The sequence below is a fragment of the Rhincodon typus genome, chromosome 3 (assembly GCF_021869965.1).
Source record: "Rhincodon typus isolate 14 chromosome 3, sRhiTyp1.1, whole genome shotgun sequence".
In the NCBI taxonomy this organism is placed as follows: Eukaryota; Metazoa; Chordata; class Chondrichthyes; order Orectolobiformes; family Rhincodontidae; genus Rhincodon; species Rhincodon typus.
In genome coordinates, this window is record NC_063334.1 from 88,849,719 (window position 1) to 88,869,126 (window position 19,408).

Sequence of the window (19,408 nt, forward strand, 5' to 3'; positions counted from 1 at the left end):
TCACCCCCATCCCAGGCCCCAAGAAGACTTTCCACATCAAGCAGATGTTCACCTGCACATCTGCCAATGTGGTATACTGCATCCGCTGTACCCGGTGTGGCTTCCTCTACATCGGGGAAACCAAGCGGAGACTCGGGGACCGCTTTGCAGAACACCTACGCTCGGTTCGCAACAAACAACTGCACCTCCCAGTCGCGAACCATTTCAACTCCCCCTCCCATTCCTCAGACGACATGTCCATCCTGGGCCTCCTGCAGTGCCACAACAATGCCACCCGAAGGTTGCAGGAACAGCAACTCATATTCCGCTTGGGAACCCTGCAGCCCAATGGTATCAATGTGGATTTCACAAGTTTCAAAATCTCCCCTCCCCCCACCGCATCCCAAAACCAGTCCAACTCGTCCCTGCCTCCCTAACCTGTTCTTCCTCCCACCTATCCCCTCCTCCCACCTCAAGCCGCACCTCCATCTCCTACCGACCAACCTCATCCCGCCCCCTTGACCTGTCCGTCCTCCCTGGACTGACCTATCCCCTTCCTAACTCCCTACCTACACTCACCTTTCCTGGCCCCATCCCCGCCTCTTCAACCTGTTTGTTTCCTCTCCACCTATCCTCTCCTCTATCCCTCTTCTATCCGCCTCCCACTCTCTCCCTATTTATTTCAAAACCCCCTTCCCCTTCCCCTTCCCCTCCCCCTTTTCTGATGAAGGGTCTAGGCCCGAAACGTCAGCCTCTCTGCTCCTATGATGCTGCTTGGCCTGCTGTGTTCATCCAGCCCTGCACCTTGTTGTCTCTAGTCCACAATTGCAGCCACCTTCAAAAGGGCTCACATTTCTCCGTTTTGCTAAGGAGTAACTTTGAGTGACCACTTCCAGACACAACCAGCAGAAAAACCTGTTTCAATCATTCTTTCCTGCTGGCCAACATTTCTCCAGGAAGTATCTTCTGAAATTCTTGGATGATTGCAAGATACAGCTCTTTCTGTTCAAGTCCATTTTCTTTCCACATCTAGCTGTGATATTTCCAAAGCTAAGGAGCCTGTTCTCTCCGTTCACCACACAAAACTGTCTGTGATATTCAATGAATTGTAGGGAAATCTGCAACCTTGGCTCAAAAATGGCTTCCTCCACGGGAACACGAATCATACACACCTCCTATCTAGATCAAAGTGCCAATTAGTTCTCCTTGAGAACCTACAAACCTAACTCTTTTACATGGAAATAAATAGATACTTTAAAGCACAGCTATTTACAGCTTTATATTTTCCACACTTTTCCGGGATTTGGAGACTCTCAAACTTCCACTCCAAACATACAGGGTGCTTCCATTGTCTCAAAGCATAAATACCTTGCAACTTCTCAGGAAAACACAACCTAGGCCATCCTTTATTCATTAACCAGCATGAGCACGTGGTCAAGCAGTTTTAAAGCTGATTACATGAATCCATAAATCTTAAAATTATAAACATAATTCTAAAACAATCTTTTAAAACATCATTATTGCAACACTGTCTAAAGCTTTCTTAAATAAATTCTTGGCCTTCCCACCCACAAAACTCCCTAACCCCCTTTGTTTAAACTACTGACAACATAGGATTTTGGGGAAGAGGTAACAATGTTACTTCCATATTAAACTAATTTTAGAAAATAGAAAGCAAATAATATTGTAATATATTCAGGGTCTGCATTTCTCAGCTTAAGGTTTCAGCATAGCTTTGAAGAGATCAGGATTGTTGTACATACCACTGTCAGGGGAATATGATTATTTAAGTACATTTGACACTCTACTGTTAGAAAAGTACTGGATTCAATTATTAAGGAAGTAATTGCAGAACACTTGGAAAATCAAAATCAAGCAGAAACAGCATGATTTCATGAAAGGAAAATTGTGTCCGTTTAATTTATCAGATTTTTTTGAGGAAGTCTCAACTAGATTGGATGCAGGGGAACCATTAGATGTGTTTTACTTGAACTTCCAGCTGGTGTTTGACAAGGTACCTCACAAAAGATTAAATCATAAAATTACAGCCCTCTGTATTGGAGGTAGTATATTGGCATAGATAGAGAATTGGCAAATGGGCAGGAAACAGCAAGTGGGGATAAAAGGGGTTCTTTTTCAGGTTGGCAACCTATGACCAATAGGTTCCAAAAGGATCAGTGCCAGGACCACAACTGTTTACAATATATTTTAATGACTTGGAGGAAGGAAGCAAATGTACTGAAGCCAAATTTGCAGATGACACAAAATTGGGTGGAAAGGCAGGTTGTGAAGGAATACAAACAGTTTACAGAGAGATATGGATAAGTTAAGCAAGTGGGCAAAATGTTGGCAAATGTAGTATAATGTGGGAAGATGTGAAGTCATTCACGTTGAAAGGGAGAAGAAAAGAACGAGTATTACTTAAATGGAGAAAAACTGCAGAAAGCTGCAACACAAAGTAATTGTGCATGAAACGTAGAAAGCTAGCACACGGTTGCAGCAGGTAACCAGGAAGGCTAATGGAACATTGGGCCTTATTTCAACAAATAAGAGTATAGAAATCTTACTGCAACTGTTCAAAAGGTGCTGTGGAGAACACATCTGGAGTACTGTGAGCAGGTTTAATCCCTTTATTTAAGGAAAGCTATTATTTCATTGGAGTCAGAGTCATACAGTGCAGAAAAAGCCCTTTCGATCATCAAGTCCATACCAACGTAACTACTATTAAAGGCACACTAATTCTAATTTCCCACACTTGTCCCATATCCCTGAATGTTACGATATTTCAAATGCTTAACCAATTTCTTTTTAAAAGAGTTGTAAGGTTTCCAGCCTCCGACACCTGCCCAGACGTGTAATCCAGATTCTCACCACCCTCTGACTGAAAAAAGTTTTCTGTCCAATCTCCTCTAAATCTCCTGATCCTTACCCTGAAGGTGTGCCCCCTTGTGACTGGCCCTTCAACCAAGGGGAACAGCTGCTCTCTGTTCACTTGGTCCATACCCCTCAATCTTATACATCTCAATCATGTCCTCCCTCAGTTTTCTCGGCTCTAAAAGGAAACAATCCAAGCCTCTCCTTACAGGTCAATTTCTCCAGTCCAGGCAACATCCTGGTGAAATTCCTCTGTACTTCCTCAAGAGCTATCACATCCTTCCTGTAGTGAGGTGACCAAAACTGCACATAGTACTCCAGCTGTGGTCTAACCAATGCTCTGTACCACCCCAACATCATCTCCTTGCTCTTATACTCTATGTCGCAACTGATGAAAGCATATGTCCCATATGCCTTCTTAACTATCCTATTCACATGATCTGCTGACTTCAGGGATCTGTGAATAATTACCTCAAGATCCCCCTGTTCCTCTAAGCTATTCGGTGTGCTGCCATTCATTAAATACTCACTCATCTTATTCCTTATTCCAATTGCATGACCTTGCACTTATCAAGATTAAATACTGTCTGCCACTGCTCTGCCCATCTGACCAAGCCATCTATATCTTCCTGCAAACCACAACCATCTTAGAGTCCTCAAGTCATACAGCACCGAAACAAACAGACCCTTCAGTTCAACTCACCCTTGCCAATCAAGTTTCCCAAACTAAACTAGTCCCACTTGCCTGCACTTGGTCCGAATCCTTTTAAACCTTTCATGCACCTATCCAAATGTCTTTTAAAATGTTGTAACTGTACCCGCATCTACCACTTCATTCCGCATACGAGCCATCCTCCATGTGGAAAGATTTGCCAAGGTTCCTTTTAAATCTTTCTCCTCTCGCCTTAAAAATATGCCCCCTAGTTTAGAACTTCCCCACACTAGGGAAAAGATCTTTGACATTCACCTCATCTATGCCCCTCGTGATTTTATAAATCTCTATAATGGCACCCCTCAACCTCACATGCACCTGAGAAAAAAGTACCAGCCTATCCAGCCTCTCCTTCTAACTCAAACCCTCTAGTCATGGCAACATCCTGGTTCTCTCTACAGATACTGCCAGACCTGCTCAGTTTCTCCAATGCTTCCTATTTTTATTTCAGATCTCCAGCATTCACAGTATTTTGCTTTTATCTTAAATTGGTCGATAGTGTAACACACAACACACTTGGCATTGTTCAGCAATTGCTATCCAATCGCAGAATCACTTCTAACACGAACTGTCATTTTCTGAGTTCTTCTCTCAAATCTTCATAAAATGAATTTCTTCATGATTAACCACCCTACCAATCTTGCTTAACATTCCCCCCAACATTTTCATTTATAGTATTTATGTTTATAACAAACAATAATGGTCCCAGTACTGATCTTTGTGGTATTCCACTGGATACTGGCCTCCAGTCACTCAAACAGCCTCTACCACTACCTTTTTTGTGTCCTATTACTAAACCAGTTGCTGATCCTTCTTGCCAAGTTTCCCTGAATTCCATGTGCTTTAACCTTCTCAGTCTCCCATGTGGGACCTTGGGAAAAGCTTTGCTAAAATTCATATAAACAATATCAACTGAATTTCCTTCATCCACACACAATCACATTTTTGAAAAATTCTAACAAATTTGTTAAGCATAACCTCCTCCTTATAAGCCATACTAACTATATCCCTATTTAACCCATACCTTTCCAAGTGGATATTAATTCTCTCCTTCAGAATTTTGTCTAGTAGCTTCCCTACCACTGAAGTGAGACTCACCGGTCTATAATTTTCTAGTTAATCTCCACCATCCTTCTCTGACACCGCGCTCCCACCCCACCCCACCATGGCCAGAGAGGAATTAAGAATTTGTGTCAGACCCCCTGCAATTTCCTCCCTCACCTCCAACAGCAGCCGAGGATGCAATTCATCCAGGCCAGGGGATTTGTCTATTTTTATACCTGACAGAGCCTGCAATACCTTCCCATTCCCTATATCAAGTTGCGTAAGTTCCTCAGTCACTTTTCCTAAATTCCATACCCATGTTCTCCTTTTCTAGGGAGAAAAAAGGTAGGTATTCTATAACTTAATGGTAACTTATTCCTGCTAATTTTTCCGTAAAGGGTACATGTTGGATCTGTACTCTTCCCAGTTCCTTTCTGAATGCCCACCCACTGCTCCGCTGTAGACTTACCTGCAAAGAGCAGCTTCCAGTCAACTTTGGCCAGATCCTGTTTTATTGTAACAAAATCTGCCTTCCCCCATCTTTTTCCTTGTCCATAACAAATTTGAACCGTAACGTGTTGTGGTCGCAATTGCTAAAATGCTCCCCCACTGACGCATCGAACATTTGTCCGGCTTCTTTCCCAGAACCAGATCCTGCACTGCGTCATCCCTTGTTGGGCCTTCTACATATTGATACAAAAAAATTCTCTTGGAATTGAATTCCCAAGAAATCCACCCCCTCTGAACCCTTAACACTATGACTATCCCAATTTAAGTTGGGGAAGTTGAAATTGCCTAGTATTTTTACCTAATTATTATTCTTATACACGTCTGTGAAGTGTCTACGCATTTGCTCTTCTATTTCCCACTGATTCTTTGGGTGCTATAATACATTCCCAAGTAAACTGACTGCCCCCTTAACATTTCTAAATTCTACCCACAATGGCTTTTTGAGGACCCTTCCAAGAGGTCATCTCTCCTCACTGCAGTAAATTGACTCCTTAATTAATTGTACTACACCACCACCCTTTTTACACTCTCCTCTGTCTCGCTTAAAGATCCTCTATCTCGGAATGTTGCCAGTTGCCAGTCCAGCCTTTACATCAACCCATGTTTCCGTGACAGCAACAATATCATACTTCCACGTGTCAATCCACAACTTTAACTCATCAATCTTACCTATTACACTCCTAGTATTAAAGTAAAGATGACCCAGCCTCGCTTTGCCCTCTTGACACTCAACAAAGCTGAACTCACTCTAACTTTCTTCCTTTGCTGTTGTATGATTTGTTTCCACTTCAATATTCTATGGCCCCTCCTCCTGCCAGACTAGTTTAAACTCCTCCCAACAGCACTAGCAAACCTACCTGCAAGGACATTGGTCCAGTACAGAATAGATTCAGTAGGATAATCCATGGTATGGAAGGATTGTCTGATGAGCAAAGAGTTTAGAAGAATGAAGGATAATTTCATTGAGGCCTGTAAGATTTTTAAGAGGCCGACACAGTAATTGCTGAGAGAACATTTCACCATAGGACCATAGTCTCGGAGCTGAGGGAATAGTCTCAGAATAAAGGAGCACCAATTTAAGAATGAGATGAGGAGGAATTTATTTTCTCAGAGGGTTGAGAGTCTTTGAAACTCCTTGCCACGGAGAGCTGTGCGAGCACAGTCTGTGTATACTGAAGGCTGAGATTTTAAAAAAATCTGAGTAATCAAGGGGTATAAGGAAGGGGCAGGAAAGTGGAAATGAGGACTGTTAGATCAGCCATGATCCTATCGAATGGCAAAGCAGGCTCGAGAGGCCGCACAGCTGACACTTATTCCTATTTTTTATAGTCTTGTACATAGCTATTAAGTACTTAACCAAGACCAATCACTAAAGTGAAAATGTGCCAAACTTCAAACATGCCCTCCCTCTTTCTGACAAAAGATAATTTGCTAGGCAACAGGCACAAGACACAGATGTTCACAAACAGTAAAATACTGGTTTTACTCAAAAGTCATCGTTGATTTATTCAAGTCAATTCGATAACCGTATTGTTCCAATCTAACCAGATGCATTTCTGTTTTTCCATTTGACTACTGTCTCTGAAAAAGAGAATGAAACTGTACACTGTCCTGACTAAACCAAAGACAGAAATCCTGAAATTTACTAGATTCCTCCAATGTCTGAGATTTTAAAAGGCACTCCATTGTCTTCTTCCTTTGCGTTCCTTCATGAGTGTGTAATTGAAGAACTATCTCAAAGTAGACTGCAGCAAATCAGAGATGTGGAGGTGTGGAGAACATGCCAAAAAAAGTGAGAAAGAACCGAAAAATAGGCAGAAAATGTTATCTGCATTTACAAATACAACCAAACTTGAATGACGATTCAGAACATATCAACAAAAAGAAAAAAGATCAATAAATAAATTGAATCAGTGAAATGTTTATTAGTGAAGTCCTCAGTAATTTCAGCAAAATACAACTTTAAACTATAAAAGCTAAATGATAAATTCATGACAATAATTAAAGTGATTTTTCAATTGCCTTTAATACATTAAATGTTTTTAATTTTAAATGTCATGTCTGATAATACAACTATGTCAGGCTATTGCTCAACTAGTCTGAGAGACAGCTTTCCCAATTTTGATACTGTTCTTGCCACTGCCATTTCTATTACCAAGGCAGATACCTGTTGTCCGTCTGGTTCTCTGTGTCAAGGATTTCTGAAGACACTCAACCCTCTAAGAGGAGAAATTCCTCCTTATCTTAGTCTTAAATAACACCCCTTTATTCTGAGATTATGACTTTGGCCATAGAAGCTCCTATCAGGGGAAACCTCTTTTCAGCATTTACACTGTCAAGCCTCTTAAGAATCCTATATGTATCAGTGAGATCACCTCTCATTCTTTTAAACTCTATAGAGTCCCAACCTGTTCGGCCTTTGCTCATAAGACAATCACTCCATGCCAGGGATCATCTTGTTGAACATTCTCTAAACCTCCTCCAATAAAACAATATCATTCCTTAAACAAAGGGACCAAAACTGCTCACAGTACATGGTCTCACCAGCACCTTGTACAGTTGCAGCAAGACTTCCCTATAATTATACACCAACCATCTTGAAATAAGGGCCAACATTCCATTAGCTTTCCTGATTACCTGCTGCATATGTACTGACTTTCCGTATTTTGTGCATTAGTACCCCCAAGTCCCTTCATGTTGCAGCTATCTGTAGCTTTTCTCCATTTAAATAATAGTTTCTTCATTCTCCCTTCCAAAATGAACAACTTCACATTTTCCCACATTATTCTCCACTTGCTAACTTTTTGCACTTATTTAAAATACTAATATCTCCCTATAAACCGGTTGTATCCCTCTCCCAACTTACCATTCCACCAATTTTTGTGTTGTCAGCAAATGCGGCTACAGTACATTTGCTTCCTTCCTCCAAGTCATTAATTTGTATTGTAAACAACTGTGGTCCCTGTGGAACCCCACTGGCTGCAGGTTGCTAATCTGAAAAAGAATGCCTTATCCTCTTTTGCTGCTTCCTACCCATTTGCCAATTCTCTTACCTCCTACACCATGGGTTCATGACTTGATCTTTTGAGATACCTTGCCAAACACCCTTTTGGAAATCCAAATACAACACATCTAGTGGTTCATCTCTATCCACTCCACACTGCTGTGGGTCTGAAGACATATGTAGGCCAGAGCAGGTTAGGATAGCAGATTTCCCTACATGAAAAACATTAAAGAACCGGATAGATTTTTCCGATAATCAGCAGTTGTTTCATGGTTATTATTACATTCTTAATTCCAGAAATTTACTGATTTCAAATCTCACTATCTGCCATGGCAAGATTTGAACCCAGATCCCCAAAACATCAGCTGAGTTTCTGGATTAACAGACGAGCGATAGTATCACTAGGTAATCATCTCACCAGAAGGGCCTGCTAATTGCAAATTGTTTAATTCATAGCACAGGTGAATTGGTGGCGATTTTATTAAAATAAACCCATCCAACTTCCTCTGTATGGTCAGGCTGCTCAATCTTGATTCAGCTCATAGTTCCTCCAATTAAACATGGGAGGAGAATAAAGCCCTCATCTTCTGCCATTACCATAAACTTCATGCCCTAATCACAAAATTAAAACCCTCCCCATCATCCTAGACTTCAGCCAGATTGTCACAACATCAGCATCCTACCTGACCCTAACCAATGCTTCTGACTTCAAATCTACTCCATTACAAAGACACCATTCTTCCACCTCCATATAGGTGATCACTCATTTCCAGATTTAGATTTAGCCCAACTGCCACAAAAATTTCAGCCATGCTTTTGTTAACCTGCTAAGTTAAATATTCCTAGGCTCTTGGCTAGCTTCCCTCCTCTTCCACCAATCAAATTCAAGCTCTTCCAAACTTTAGCTACCCATAATCTAACTTGGATGATCAACTATTGTACTTGATAGCCTACAAGCAGCACCAGTTCAAATCCTGCTGCACCTTCTCAAAACTCTGCATTATTCAAACTATGACCATCATTCCTTTTCATTTCCATCCCATATTTGTCAACAGTTCCTGGAACGATGGAATCTTCTGACAAAAGATTGAGTCTTTACTCATTGGAAAAAATGAGGAGGTGATCTTATTGAAACACAAAACCCTGAGAAGACTTCATGGGGTAGATGCTGAGAGGATGCTTTCTCTCAAGTGAATAGAAACATGGGGGATATAATTTAAAAATAATCGGTCTCACATCTAAGACACATAAGCATGCATCTGAGCAAAAACGTGTGTAACTGAAGCATTGCTTTTCCCTTTTTCATTTCAATCATTTTGAAGTAAAAGGTCAACATTCCAGCAAAGTGCTTTGGGACATTACACTCAAGTTGCAATGTAAATACAAATTGTTGTAGTTGACTGAATCACATCATCTGTTCTGGGAGATAACAGCGTGGAGCTGGAGGAACACAGCAAGCCAGGCAGCAGAGTAGGAAAGTTGACGTTTCAGGCTGAAGGGTCCCGACCCGAAACGTCAACTTTCCTGCTCCTCTAATATTGCCTGGCCTGCTGTGTTCCTCCAGCTCCACACTGTTATCTTTGACTCCAGCATCTGCAGTTCTTACTATCGGTTCTGCGATCCGACTTGCCCAGGTATAATTTAAAGATGGGATCGCAACAATTTAAATATTCTAACCAAAACGAATTTCCACTGCACATACTTCCATCTCCTGCCACCACCAATTTCACATAATTAAAAATACTCATTTTCTCCACACCTTTAGCTATAACCTCCACAGACTGACTCTTATCCTCTTTTCCCAGACTCAAATGGACAGCCCACATATTGAGTCTTTGATCTATTGATCTCCATCTTTCAATGCTTTTCCACAATTCTCCAAATACTCATGTTCTCATCATCCCCACCTCATAACTCAATGTCATCTGCACACATCATAGACTATGGAACTTTCTGTATCACTTGCTTACTTGGAACAACCATGACAAGCAATCCTTGGTGCAATCCAACTTTGACTTTGAAACTCTCACTCACCCCTACACTACTTGTTATTCTTTTCTCGACTGCCAGTGTTTTTCTTAATTTAGAGAGGATATATAATATAGTGTTGAGAAAGTTCAAAAATCACAATGCATTCAAAACAAATGGAAATATTCAGAGTTCTGAATATACTTGCGAAAAGTGTACAAGTCAATTTCAAACAGATGGTGACACCATAACAAGGCAAGCCCATCAAGATTACTACCAAAGCTAAACATGGAAATTAAGGTGCTTGCACTCAAGTGTTATTATAATTTATCACCCCAAATAACCAAAAAATGTCAATCACAGGATTTCAGCAAAATCCTAAAAGGTGCAAATACGGAATTGGAATTACAAACCAAACGATGAAACATTAACATTGACACAGATACGATAGGTAGAACAGCCTAATCCTGTACTTAAATCGGAGTTGAAAAAAAATCAAAAACGCATCGCATGATTTTAACATCACTATGAATAACGAAAGTTCACTTATAATTAAGTTATTATACAATTGTAACACCTATTTTTTTAAAAAGTCATTAGCTTTACAAACAGAAGGTTCATTTCGCAGGACCGTGCGCAACTGAGAACTGAAATCCAAGAATCACAAAACACACTTCCTGATAACCTGAAACATTCTAACTTCTAGAAGGCAGGTCTGACAGTAGCGTTTGCACACGCTTTCCTGAGCGAATCTATCAAACAGTGTCTTTTTAAACTTTGCAATAACTCAGTTCTTTTCAAAATGTTTAAGTATTTACAACACCACTTTCATATTGACACACCTAATCTGCTATAAATCAAAACTATTCTCCCAACTGAAGCGACTCATAAGAAGCACGTTTAAAATCACAATTTAAGCGATATAACTGAGCAGTAACCAGTAAAGTCAATGGGATGAACAAAACCAAAAAAGGTAAAAAAAAAAGTCCAGGTGCCCCGATTTCCTCCAACAGTTACACTACATTCCTGATATCCGCAAACAGCTTCCAGTATCATTCCAAATCCTGTAAATCATCAGCAACGTAGAATATTCCAGCATTAGAGCATCAAACAAATTAAAACGAACATTGCTCAACAAGAAGGCAATTTTGAACATCTCGAACATTCGAGACTTCAATCTGCATGTGGTAAATAATAACTAGGAAATCAGCTTCCGGCTAATGTGAACTATGAATTCACACTCCTCTCGGTAACAACAGACAAAGTATGTTACGTTTACTCCTTTTCTGTTAGCTTTATGTTTACAATTATTTCGAGTCAGGTGTGATGGCAGGCCTGCGGCTCTGGTTCTTTGTTCTCAGGAACCTTCCCTCCCTCCCTCTTCGCCCCCCTTGACAAGCCCCTGGGCCGCTGTCTGGTACAGGCCGTCTCTAGCTTATTACTCACTGGTTGGTTGGCGGAGCCGTCAGCGGGATCTCCACTTCTTCCTCTTCAAACTCATGGCCGTCGAAAGAATCCACTTCGTCCGGGGGCACGGGGAGGGCAAGAGCGCCGGGGATATGGGCAGCCCCGACAACAGGTTCGGAAAGGAGCGGGGCCGGAGGCGGTGGTGTTGATGCTGCTGGTGGTGGTGACAATGATTCGGACTCGAGAGGCCGCACAGAGCTCAGTTCCGACACTTTCTGCGGGGAAGACTGGAAAACAGTGGTCTCCGAATCTGCGCCCGGAGCCGCCACGGTCACAGCCGCCGCCAACAAGCAATCGTTCCCGACTTCCGCCGCCATCATGGTCACAGCCCCGCGTACAGGCACACACGCAATAACAGGGGGGTGTCGGAGGGCCGGTTGGAAGAGGAAAAACTTTTTACATATAAAAATATCAACATGCGACAGGAGTGGGGTGCGGGGAAATGAAGGCGCAACTTTAGCACAGGAGCAGTTGGCGGAGAGGAGAGTTCATGACTTCATCTGTCTTCCGTTCGTCCGCCAGTCAGTTTGTGGCGGCGGTGGGGGGGGCAGCCGCAAGGCCACTCACTCGCTCCGGGTGGGTGGGGAGCGAGGGAGGGGGGTGGGCGCTTGCTTGCTCAAACTCCGACTCCGAGCGGGTGAAGGCTGGAGCGCGAGCTGTAGCTCGCGGTGCAGCCGTTAAACAGTCAGTAGTGCACGCGATCAAGTCGTTTCAGGTCCGGGACCCAGCTTATCAGTCACAAGACACGTCGTGGCTGTGAACTAAGAAAATGCGCTCTCTATCACACACACACTAACACTCCTCGCTTTCTTGCGCAACTTTACTTGTGCTATATCCGTTTCAGGCTCGAGAAATCGACTTCAATCCGGGGAAACGATGTGCTCTGCAATCCCGCAACACCTCAGACTACAGAAATCGGGATGCGTGGGCATATTGTGTGTATGTCTTGTGTGCGAAAAAAATACAATGGAGGAAGCTGAATGCGAGGCTTCCTTTTTAGGAACCCCGTTTATTCGCTCTGACTGTAAACGTACAGACTGTTTAGCTGAATGTTATTTCTGAGATAAGATATTTTCGGGTGTCCTCTCTCGCTCCTGATCCTGAGATCTTACTCAGGACTCTTCCTCGATGTCGACAACTCAGTATCAGATGTCCAACTTCCGCATCTTTTCTATAAATGAACATGAATGAGGTTGTTGTGCAAAACGCAACAAACCTCAACTTCCTTATTTATTTATATCACAAGCTTTTTTTAAAAATAAAAGTTCTGATTTTACGTATCAACTGGTAATCTGCTGAATATGTAAAAATCTATTTTACATATTTTTCACAGGGAAACAGACCAGTCCACGTTAACTTGTTTACTGTCAGAGTAATAGTTGTAACCGCGCACACAAAACTAATGGACAGAGGAAAAAAAAACAACTGATCTATTAGCCCTGCCCAATCCAGTTATGTGTCAACTAAATATAGGCTTTATTCATATTTTCTTCTTGGTAGTGTCAGGCAGCACCAGTGCTAGGCAGAAGTAGATAGATGCTTGACCGGGAGGATGAGAGGGGATATGCAAAAATGTGGAGTAAACGTTAAGATAAGATCAACTATGATTTTATTGAATGGTGGAGCAGGCTCAAAGGGTCGAGTGGCCTACTCTTGTTCCATGTTCATGTATCTCGAGATTAAGGATTGTGCTTCTGTTCTGGTTGAATGGACTTATCAGCCATTTCAGAATTGGCAGATTCTGCTATGTGGGACATGTGATGCTTGAAGAATCATATCAGTCATGATCTTATTGAATGGTGGAGCAGGCTCAAGGGGCTGAACAGCCTATTCCTCTTTCTATTTCTTATAGACTTGGGAAAATGGTTTGTTTTGAGGTTTGTCTACTCCGTACGTTACTTAACTTCTGCATGTTCTCCTTGAAGTATCTGTCAAAGGAAAATTACTAGAGAAAGTCATCACGTCTGGCAGCATTGTTGGGACAGAAACAATGTAATCGTTTCAAGTTCACTAGAGACATCAGACTTTAAATGTCAACTCATTTTGCTTTTATTTGAGGTCTCTTAATGTATTCTGAATGCACTTTCTCTGTTTTGATTGGTCACAGCTGGGGTCTCCATGAGTCAGCAAATATGCTTGACCTCCCTAAAGTTTCTGTTTCTGAGTCTGAGTTCATGGTTTAAAGGACAGCTGTGATTCGCGCTCTCCTATATGCTTGGGATATGTGGACATACTTACAGCATGTACCTTAAAGCATTAGAGAAGTATCAACCAGTTGTCTTTGCAAGATTCACCAAATATGGCCTTAAGAAAGGTGGCCCAACTGTGGTGTCCTCTCTCAAGGCAACATCTCAAACATCGACATGCTAATTACTCAAAGCCAGCTCTGCTGCGCTTGATAATTGGTCGTATAGCTGTTGCCAGACTTTCAAAACAATTGCTCTACTCTGAATTTGGTCACAGCAGAAGGATTCCAGGAGGACCTGCATTTTCATAATAACTTTCATGGTCTTATGTCATTCCAAAACATTCAATTAAGTACTTTTAATGTAGGAAACACTGTGACCAATCTGTGCGTGGCAAGTTTATACAACAGAAAATAAATAATTACCAAATATTAGATAATCTGTTCTAGGTGTTGGTTAAATACAGCATTGGAGTGTCAGCCTGGACTATGTGCTTTTGGGTGTGGAGTAGAGATAGGCTTACTGAGCCTCAGCTGTCCATCACCCTTTCAATCTTCTCTGTTATTTGTCGTTACCTACTCTGTGGCTGTTGCTTTATTTGTTTCAGTATATGCTAATAAGTCCTTGGGTTCTGAAGCAATTAGTAGTTATTAATACAGACAGTATGTGGGAAGTCAGAAACCAAGCAGGGTTCTGGGGAGGGTATGAGCATGTAGGAATATGGGAAAATGAATTGCCAGATCTGGGATTGAATCTAGGTTTAATATGTAATCTGATAGACTGTCACTTTGGTACTGCCCAGAGGTATCAGCCTAAATTAGCTGTTCAAGTCTCTGGAATGTGGCTTAAACATACAATCTACTGACTTAAAGGAGAGATTCATACAATTGAACTACACACAGACTTGTGAGGAAAGTTAAGTCATGGAGTAAAAGATTCAGTAGCAACATGGATACAAAATTTGTTGAATGATAAGAAACAGGGAGTAACGGTGAATGAATTTTGTTCAGGCTGGAGGAAGATTTGTTGTAGAGGGGTGTGGGGGTCCTTTTCTATATACACACATTTTATATATAACATATAAAATATAAATAGATGATCTAGATTTTGGTCTCTGCAGGCAATAATTACAAATTTTGCTAATGACACAAAACTTGGAAGAATTGAATGCTGTGAGAAGGACAATGTGGAACTCCAAAAGGACATAGATAAGTTAGTGACTTGGCAAGTATGAGGTGATGTATTTTGGTAGGAAGAACATTGAAAGATAATATTAAACAGAAGTACAATTCTAAAAGGGTTGAGGGAGCATAGGGACTTGGGTGTGTATTTTTGTAATATACATAATATATATGTACAGATCATTAAAGGTGACAAGACAGGAGGAGAGAATAGTGAGTAAAGCATTCAATATCCTTGGCTTTTTTAACAGGAGCATAGAGCACAAAAGTAAGGAGGTGGTGTTGAACTTGCATAAGATATTTGTTAGACCTCAGCTAGAGTATTATGCACAGTTTTTGGTGCCAAAAAGAAAGGATGTGACCACATTGGATAGTGTTTAAAGGTGATTGACAAAAATGATTCCAGGGATGAGAAACTTCAGTTATGAGCATAGAATGAAGAAGGTGAGATTGTTGTTCTTGGAGAAAAGAAAGCTAAGTGGACATTTGTTCGAAGTTTTCAAAATAACGTATATCTGGATGGAGCAGATAGGGATAACTGTTCCTGCTTGTAAAAGAAACAAGAAGGTGCGGGCGTAGATTTAAAGTGATTTGCAAAAGAGGCAAAGGCGATATGAAAAAAAATCTCTCTGAGTAGTTATGATATAGAATGCACTGCCTGGGAGTTTGGTGGAGGAGTGTTCAATTGAAGCATTCAAGAGAGTATTGGTTGATTATTTGGATAAAAATAATATGCAACGGTATGGCGAAAGAGCAGGAGATTGGTGCTGAGTAACGATGCTCCTTTGAAGAGCTGGTGCAGGCACGATGGGCCAAATGACCTCCTCCTGTGCCATAAGACTTCTGTAACTCTATGAGCTACACACATGTTTTTGACTCGGGATATCAAGTGAGTTCGAGAAATCCAGTGACTACAAAGTAAGTCACACAATACCTTTTGTACATTAAAAGCTGTAGATTTTTCACTAAAGAAATATCTACAAAGATCTAAATAAGTTGTAAGAAGATCTCTAAGCCTATCAGAATAACTAAAGGCTTTTAAACAATGTAAAATCTAGTTGTCCTCCGGAAACCTTTCCTGGAGCTCTATCCTACGTAAAAAGGAGGGAACCACTAGAACTGGACACAATGTACCGAAAGAGGCCTAACTAAGGTCGACTACAAGGACATCAACAGAGATTCCTTTGTTTTAGATGATATTATTTTGGCAAAACATTTGCTAAAAGTAGGCCAATATCATTGGATCTTAAATCTCAATGTATTATGATCACTTTCCAAGCTGTTCACCTATATGTAGCACACCTATCAACATGGACTAGTTTGAGCTATATAGCTTGTGCTGTATATCTTGTGCATGTTCTATCTATTTGATCTGTCTCATAGCTTATAACTGGATTGTTTCCATTTTATCACTGGGTGTGGGTATCACTGGCGTGTTTGTTACACAAATTGAATGTATTTGCAAGCAATTAAGTCTTCAAAAGGGGGATGTGCAAAGCAAATTCCAGGTAACTTGGTGCCCATCAAATTTTTGCCTTACTAGATCAGCATGCCGAGCATGGATCTCCAAGAGTATGTCGATATTTACAGCAGTCCTCTACATGGTAAAGTTTGAAATATGAAATCCTACCTGCCAAATTCATCACTAAAATAATTTATGCAGTATCGAAAACTTTGAATGAACTGAAAATATGCCTTTAGATTTACTTTTTACAAAGTATCACAACTTCCTAAGAGTGCCCTGGACTTTATGGTCTCCGAGTCACTGTCATTCTTCTGTGTTATGTCAAAAAAATTGAAACTGACGAGAAAAGAGATAATTCAATCTTTTTGTGTATTTTTATTTACAATCAATGACATTCAATTAAATAATGGAAATATCACAGTTAATGTCTTCAGCTCCTGTCACAAACTTCACACACAGAAACCTAGAATATAGGAGCAGGAATAGGTCATTCAATACAATCATGGCTGATCATCAAACTCAATACCCTAATTTGGCCTTATCCCCATTTCGCTTGATCTCTTTAGCCACAAAATCCAAAGCTACCTCCTTCGTGAAACCACACAATGTTTTGGCCTCAACTATTTTCTGTGGTAGTGAATTCCACAAGCTCACCCACTCTCTGGGTAAGAAACTTTCTCTTCATCTCAGTTCTGAAAGGTTTACCCCTTATCTTTAAAATATGTCCCTTAGTTCTGGACTTCCTGCATCCACTCTGGTTCCCCCGATCAACTCTACTAGTTACATAATCGAAGAATTCCAGTAGATTTGTCAAACGCAGTTTCCCTTTTGTAAATCCATGCTGATTGTGTCTGCTTCTACTACTGTTTCTAAGTGCTCTGCTATAAAATCCTTGATAATGAACTGAAGCATCTTCCCTACTTCTGACATCAGACTCAGAGGTCTATAATTCCCTGTCTTCTCTGTATCCCTGTATCCTGGGTCTAGACCCGAAACATCAGCCTTCCTGCTCCTCTGATGCTGCTTGGCCTGCTGTGTTCATCCAGCTCTACACCTTGTTATCTCAGATTCTCCAGCATCTGCAGTTCCTACTATCCCTGCTATCTTTTTAAATAGTGGGGTCACATTAGCTACCTTCCAATCTGTTGGAACTGTTCCAGAGTCTAAAGAATCTTGGAAGATAACCGCCAATGCATCCACTATTTCTATGACCACTTCCTTAAGTACTCTGAGATATAGATTGTCAGGCCCTAAGGATTTATCAGCCTCCATTCCCATCAATTTCTCCATTTCTCTACTACACTTGTCTCTAATTTCATTTTTCCTTCTGGTCACTGTTTCGGTCTAAAACATGCACTTAATGATTTAGATTGGGATCAAATAGGATATCCAAGTTTTCAATGCTATATCATTGTCAACAAAAGAAACTGCATCCTTTACTCTCCATCCTCATTGCTTGCTTCTGTTCTGAATTACTTGTCTGCCACTGAAATCCACTGTCTCGTATTTGTTACCTACAGACTCCAATCTTATGATTCTCCACACATTCCTACTCTCTATGCAAATATCAGCTCATTAAAATTTGCCAATTTCCTTTGCACCAGTGTCAGTTCAACCTCTGACAAGCAAGACTAGTTTGGGAAATTTGGTTAGAATGAATGAGTTGGACCGAAGGATCTGTTTCCGTACTCTATGACATTGTTTGTTTCCTTGCTGATCTATGCTAGCCCATTATTGTCCCCCGCCCAACCCAAAGACTCCAATTTAAAATTCTACTTTTTTGATTAATTAACTTTATAGCTGTATCCCCTTCCTCTACAATGTATAACTTAATTTGGCTTCCCTACCTCCCACTCCTGTGACTGTAATCTATTTTCCCACCCTCTTATAAAAGCAAAATACCATCAAAGCTAGAAATCCAAAATAAAAATGGAAAATGATGGAGAAACTCAGCTGGTCAGGTAGCACCTGTGGAGATGGAAAGAGTTAACATTTCAATAATATCTACTATATACTTCTGAAGTTCTAAAATCATGAATGGGGACTCAGAACATGTGGTAATGAGGCAATTTTCATAGCTGTGTTGCCTTTCAGAACATAGGAAATCAAGCAGAAGTTGTTTTTAGACACTCTGCTTCACGAAGTAGAAAAAAGAAGAACTTAAGAAACAGGAGTAGGTGTAGGCCATTGAGCTGTTTAAGCCCATGTTGCCTTTTAGTGAAATGTTGGCTGATCTTCTTAAGCACCATTTTCCTATACTTTATCTCTATACCTCTTGATGCTTATGCAGAAATTGATCAATCTCAACCTTGAACACAATCAATGACGAACAGTCCCCTGAGGAAGATAATTCCAAAGAGACACTACCCTGTGAATGAAGAAATTGTTCCAACTACTATTCCCCTTCTTCTGAGACAGTATACCCTGATTCTTGACGTTCCAGACAGATGAAACATCCTTCCTACATTTATCCTATCAATCCCTGTTAGAATTTTCTGTGTTTGAATGAGGTTACATCTCATTCTTCTAAGCTCCAGAGGATATAGATCAGTTTATTTAACCTTTCCTCATAGGATGGTCCCATCATTCCCAGGAATTATATTGGTAATCTTTATTGTCTTCCCTCTATGTCAAGAATATCTTTGCTTGGATAAGGAGACTGAAACTGCACACTGTACTCCTAAGTCTCTATATTAAATTGTGGTAAGATTGTATACTCAAATCCTCTTGTATTAAAGGCCAACTTACTTTTTGACGTCTTAATTATTTATTGTACCTACAAGTTTACTTTCAGTGTCTCAAGAACACCCAAGTCCCTTTGACATTCAACACTTCCTAATCTTTAACATTTAAGAAATACTTTGTATTTCTGTTTTTCAACCAAAGTGGATAACCTCACTTTTCTCTACTTTATATTCTACCAAATCTTTGCCCACTCACTTAACCTCTCCAAATCTCCCTGAAATGTTTTTGTAGCCTCCTCGCAGCTTGTACTCCCACCTAGTTCTGTCATGTGCA

The 19,408-nt window shown here is 40.7% G+C and overlaps 1 protein-coding gene across 1 annotated transcript in view; it reads right to left on the reverse strand.

Annotated features, from left to right (window-relative positions):
- Positions 1-12,794, reverse strand: part of LOC109916106 (ras GTPase-activating protein 1-like) — a 294,682-nt gene extending 281,888 nt beyond the window's left edge. The window contains exon 1 of the mRNA XM_048619515.1: positions 11,538-12,794. Within this exon, the coding sequence (XP_048475472.1) occupies positions 11,538-11,878 (341 nt within the window). The 5' untranslated portion in view covers positions 11,879-12,794. The remainder of the gene's footprint in view (positions 1-11,537) is intronic.
- Between the last annotated feature and the right edge of the window lie 6,614 nt (positions 12,795-19,408).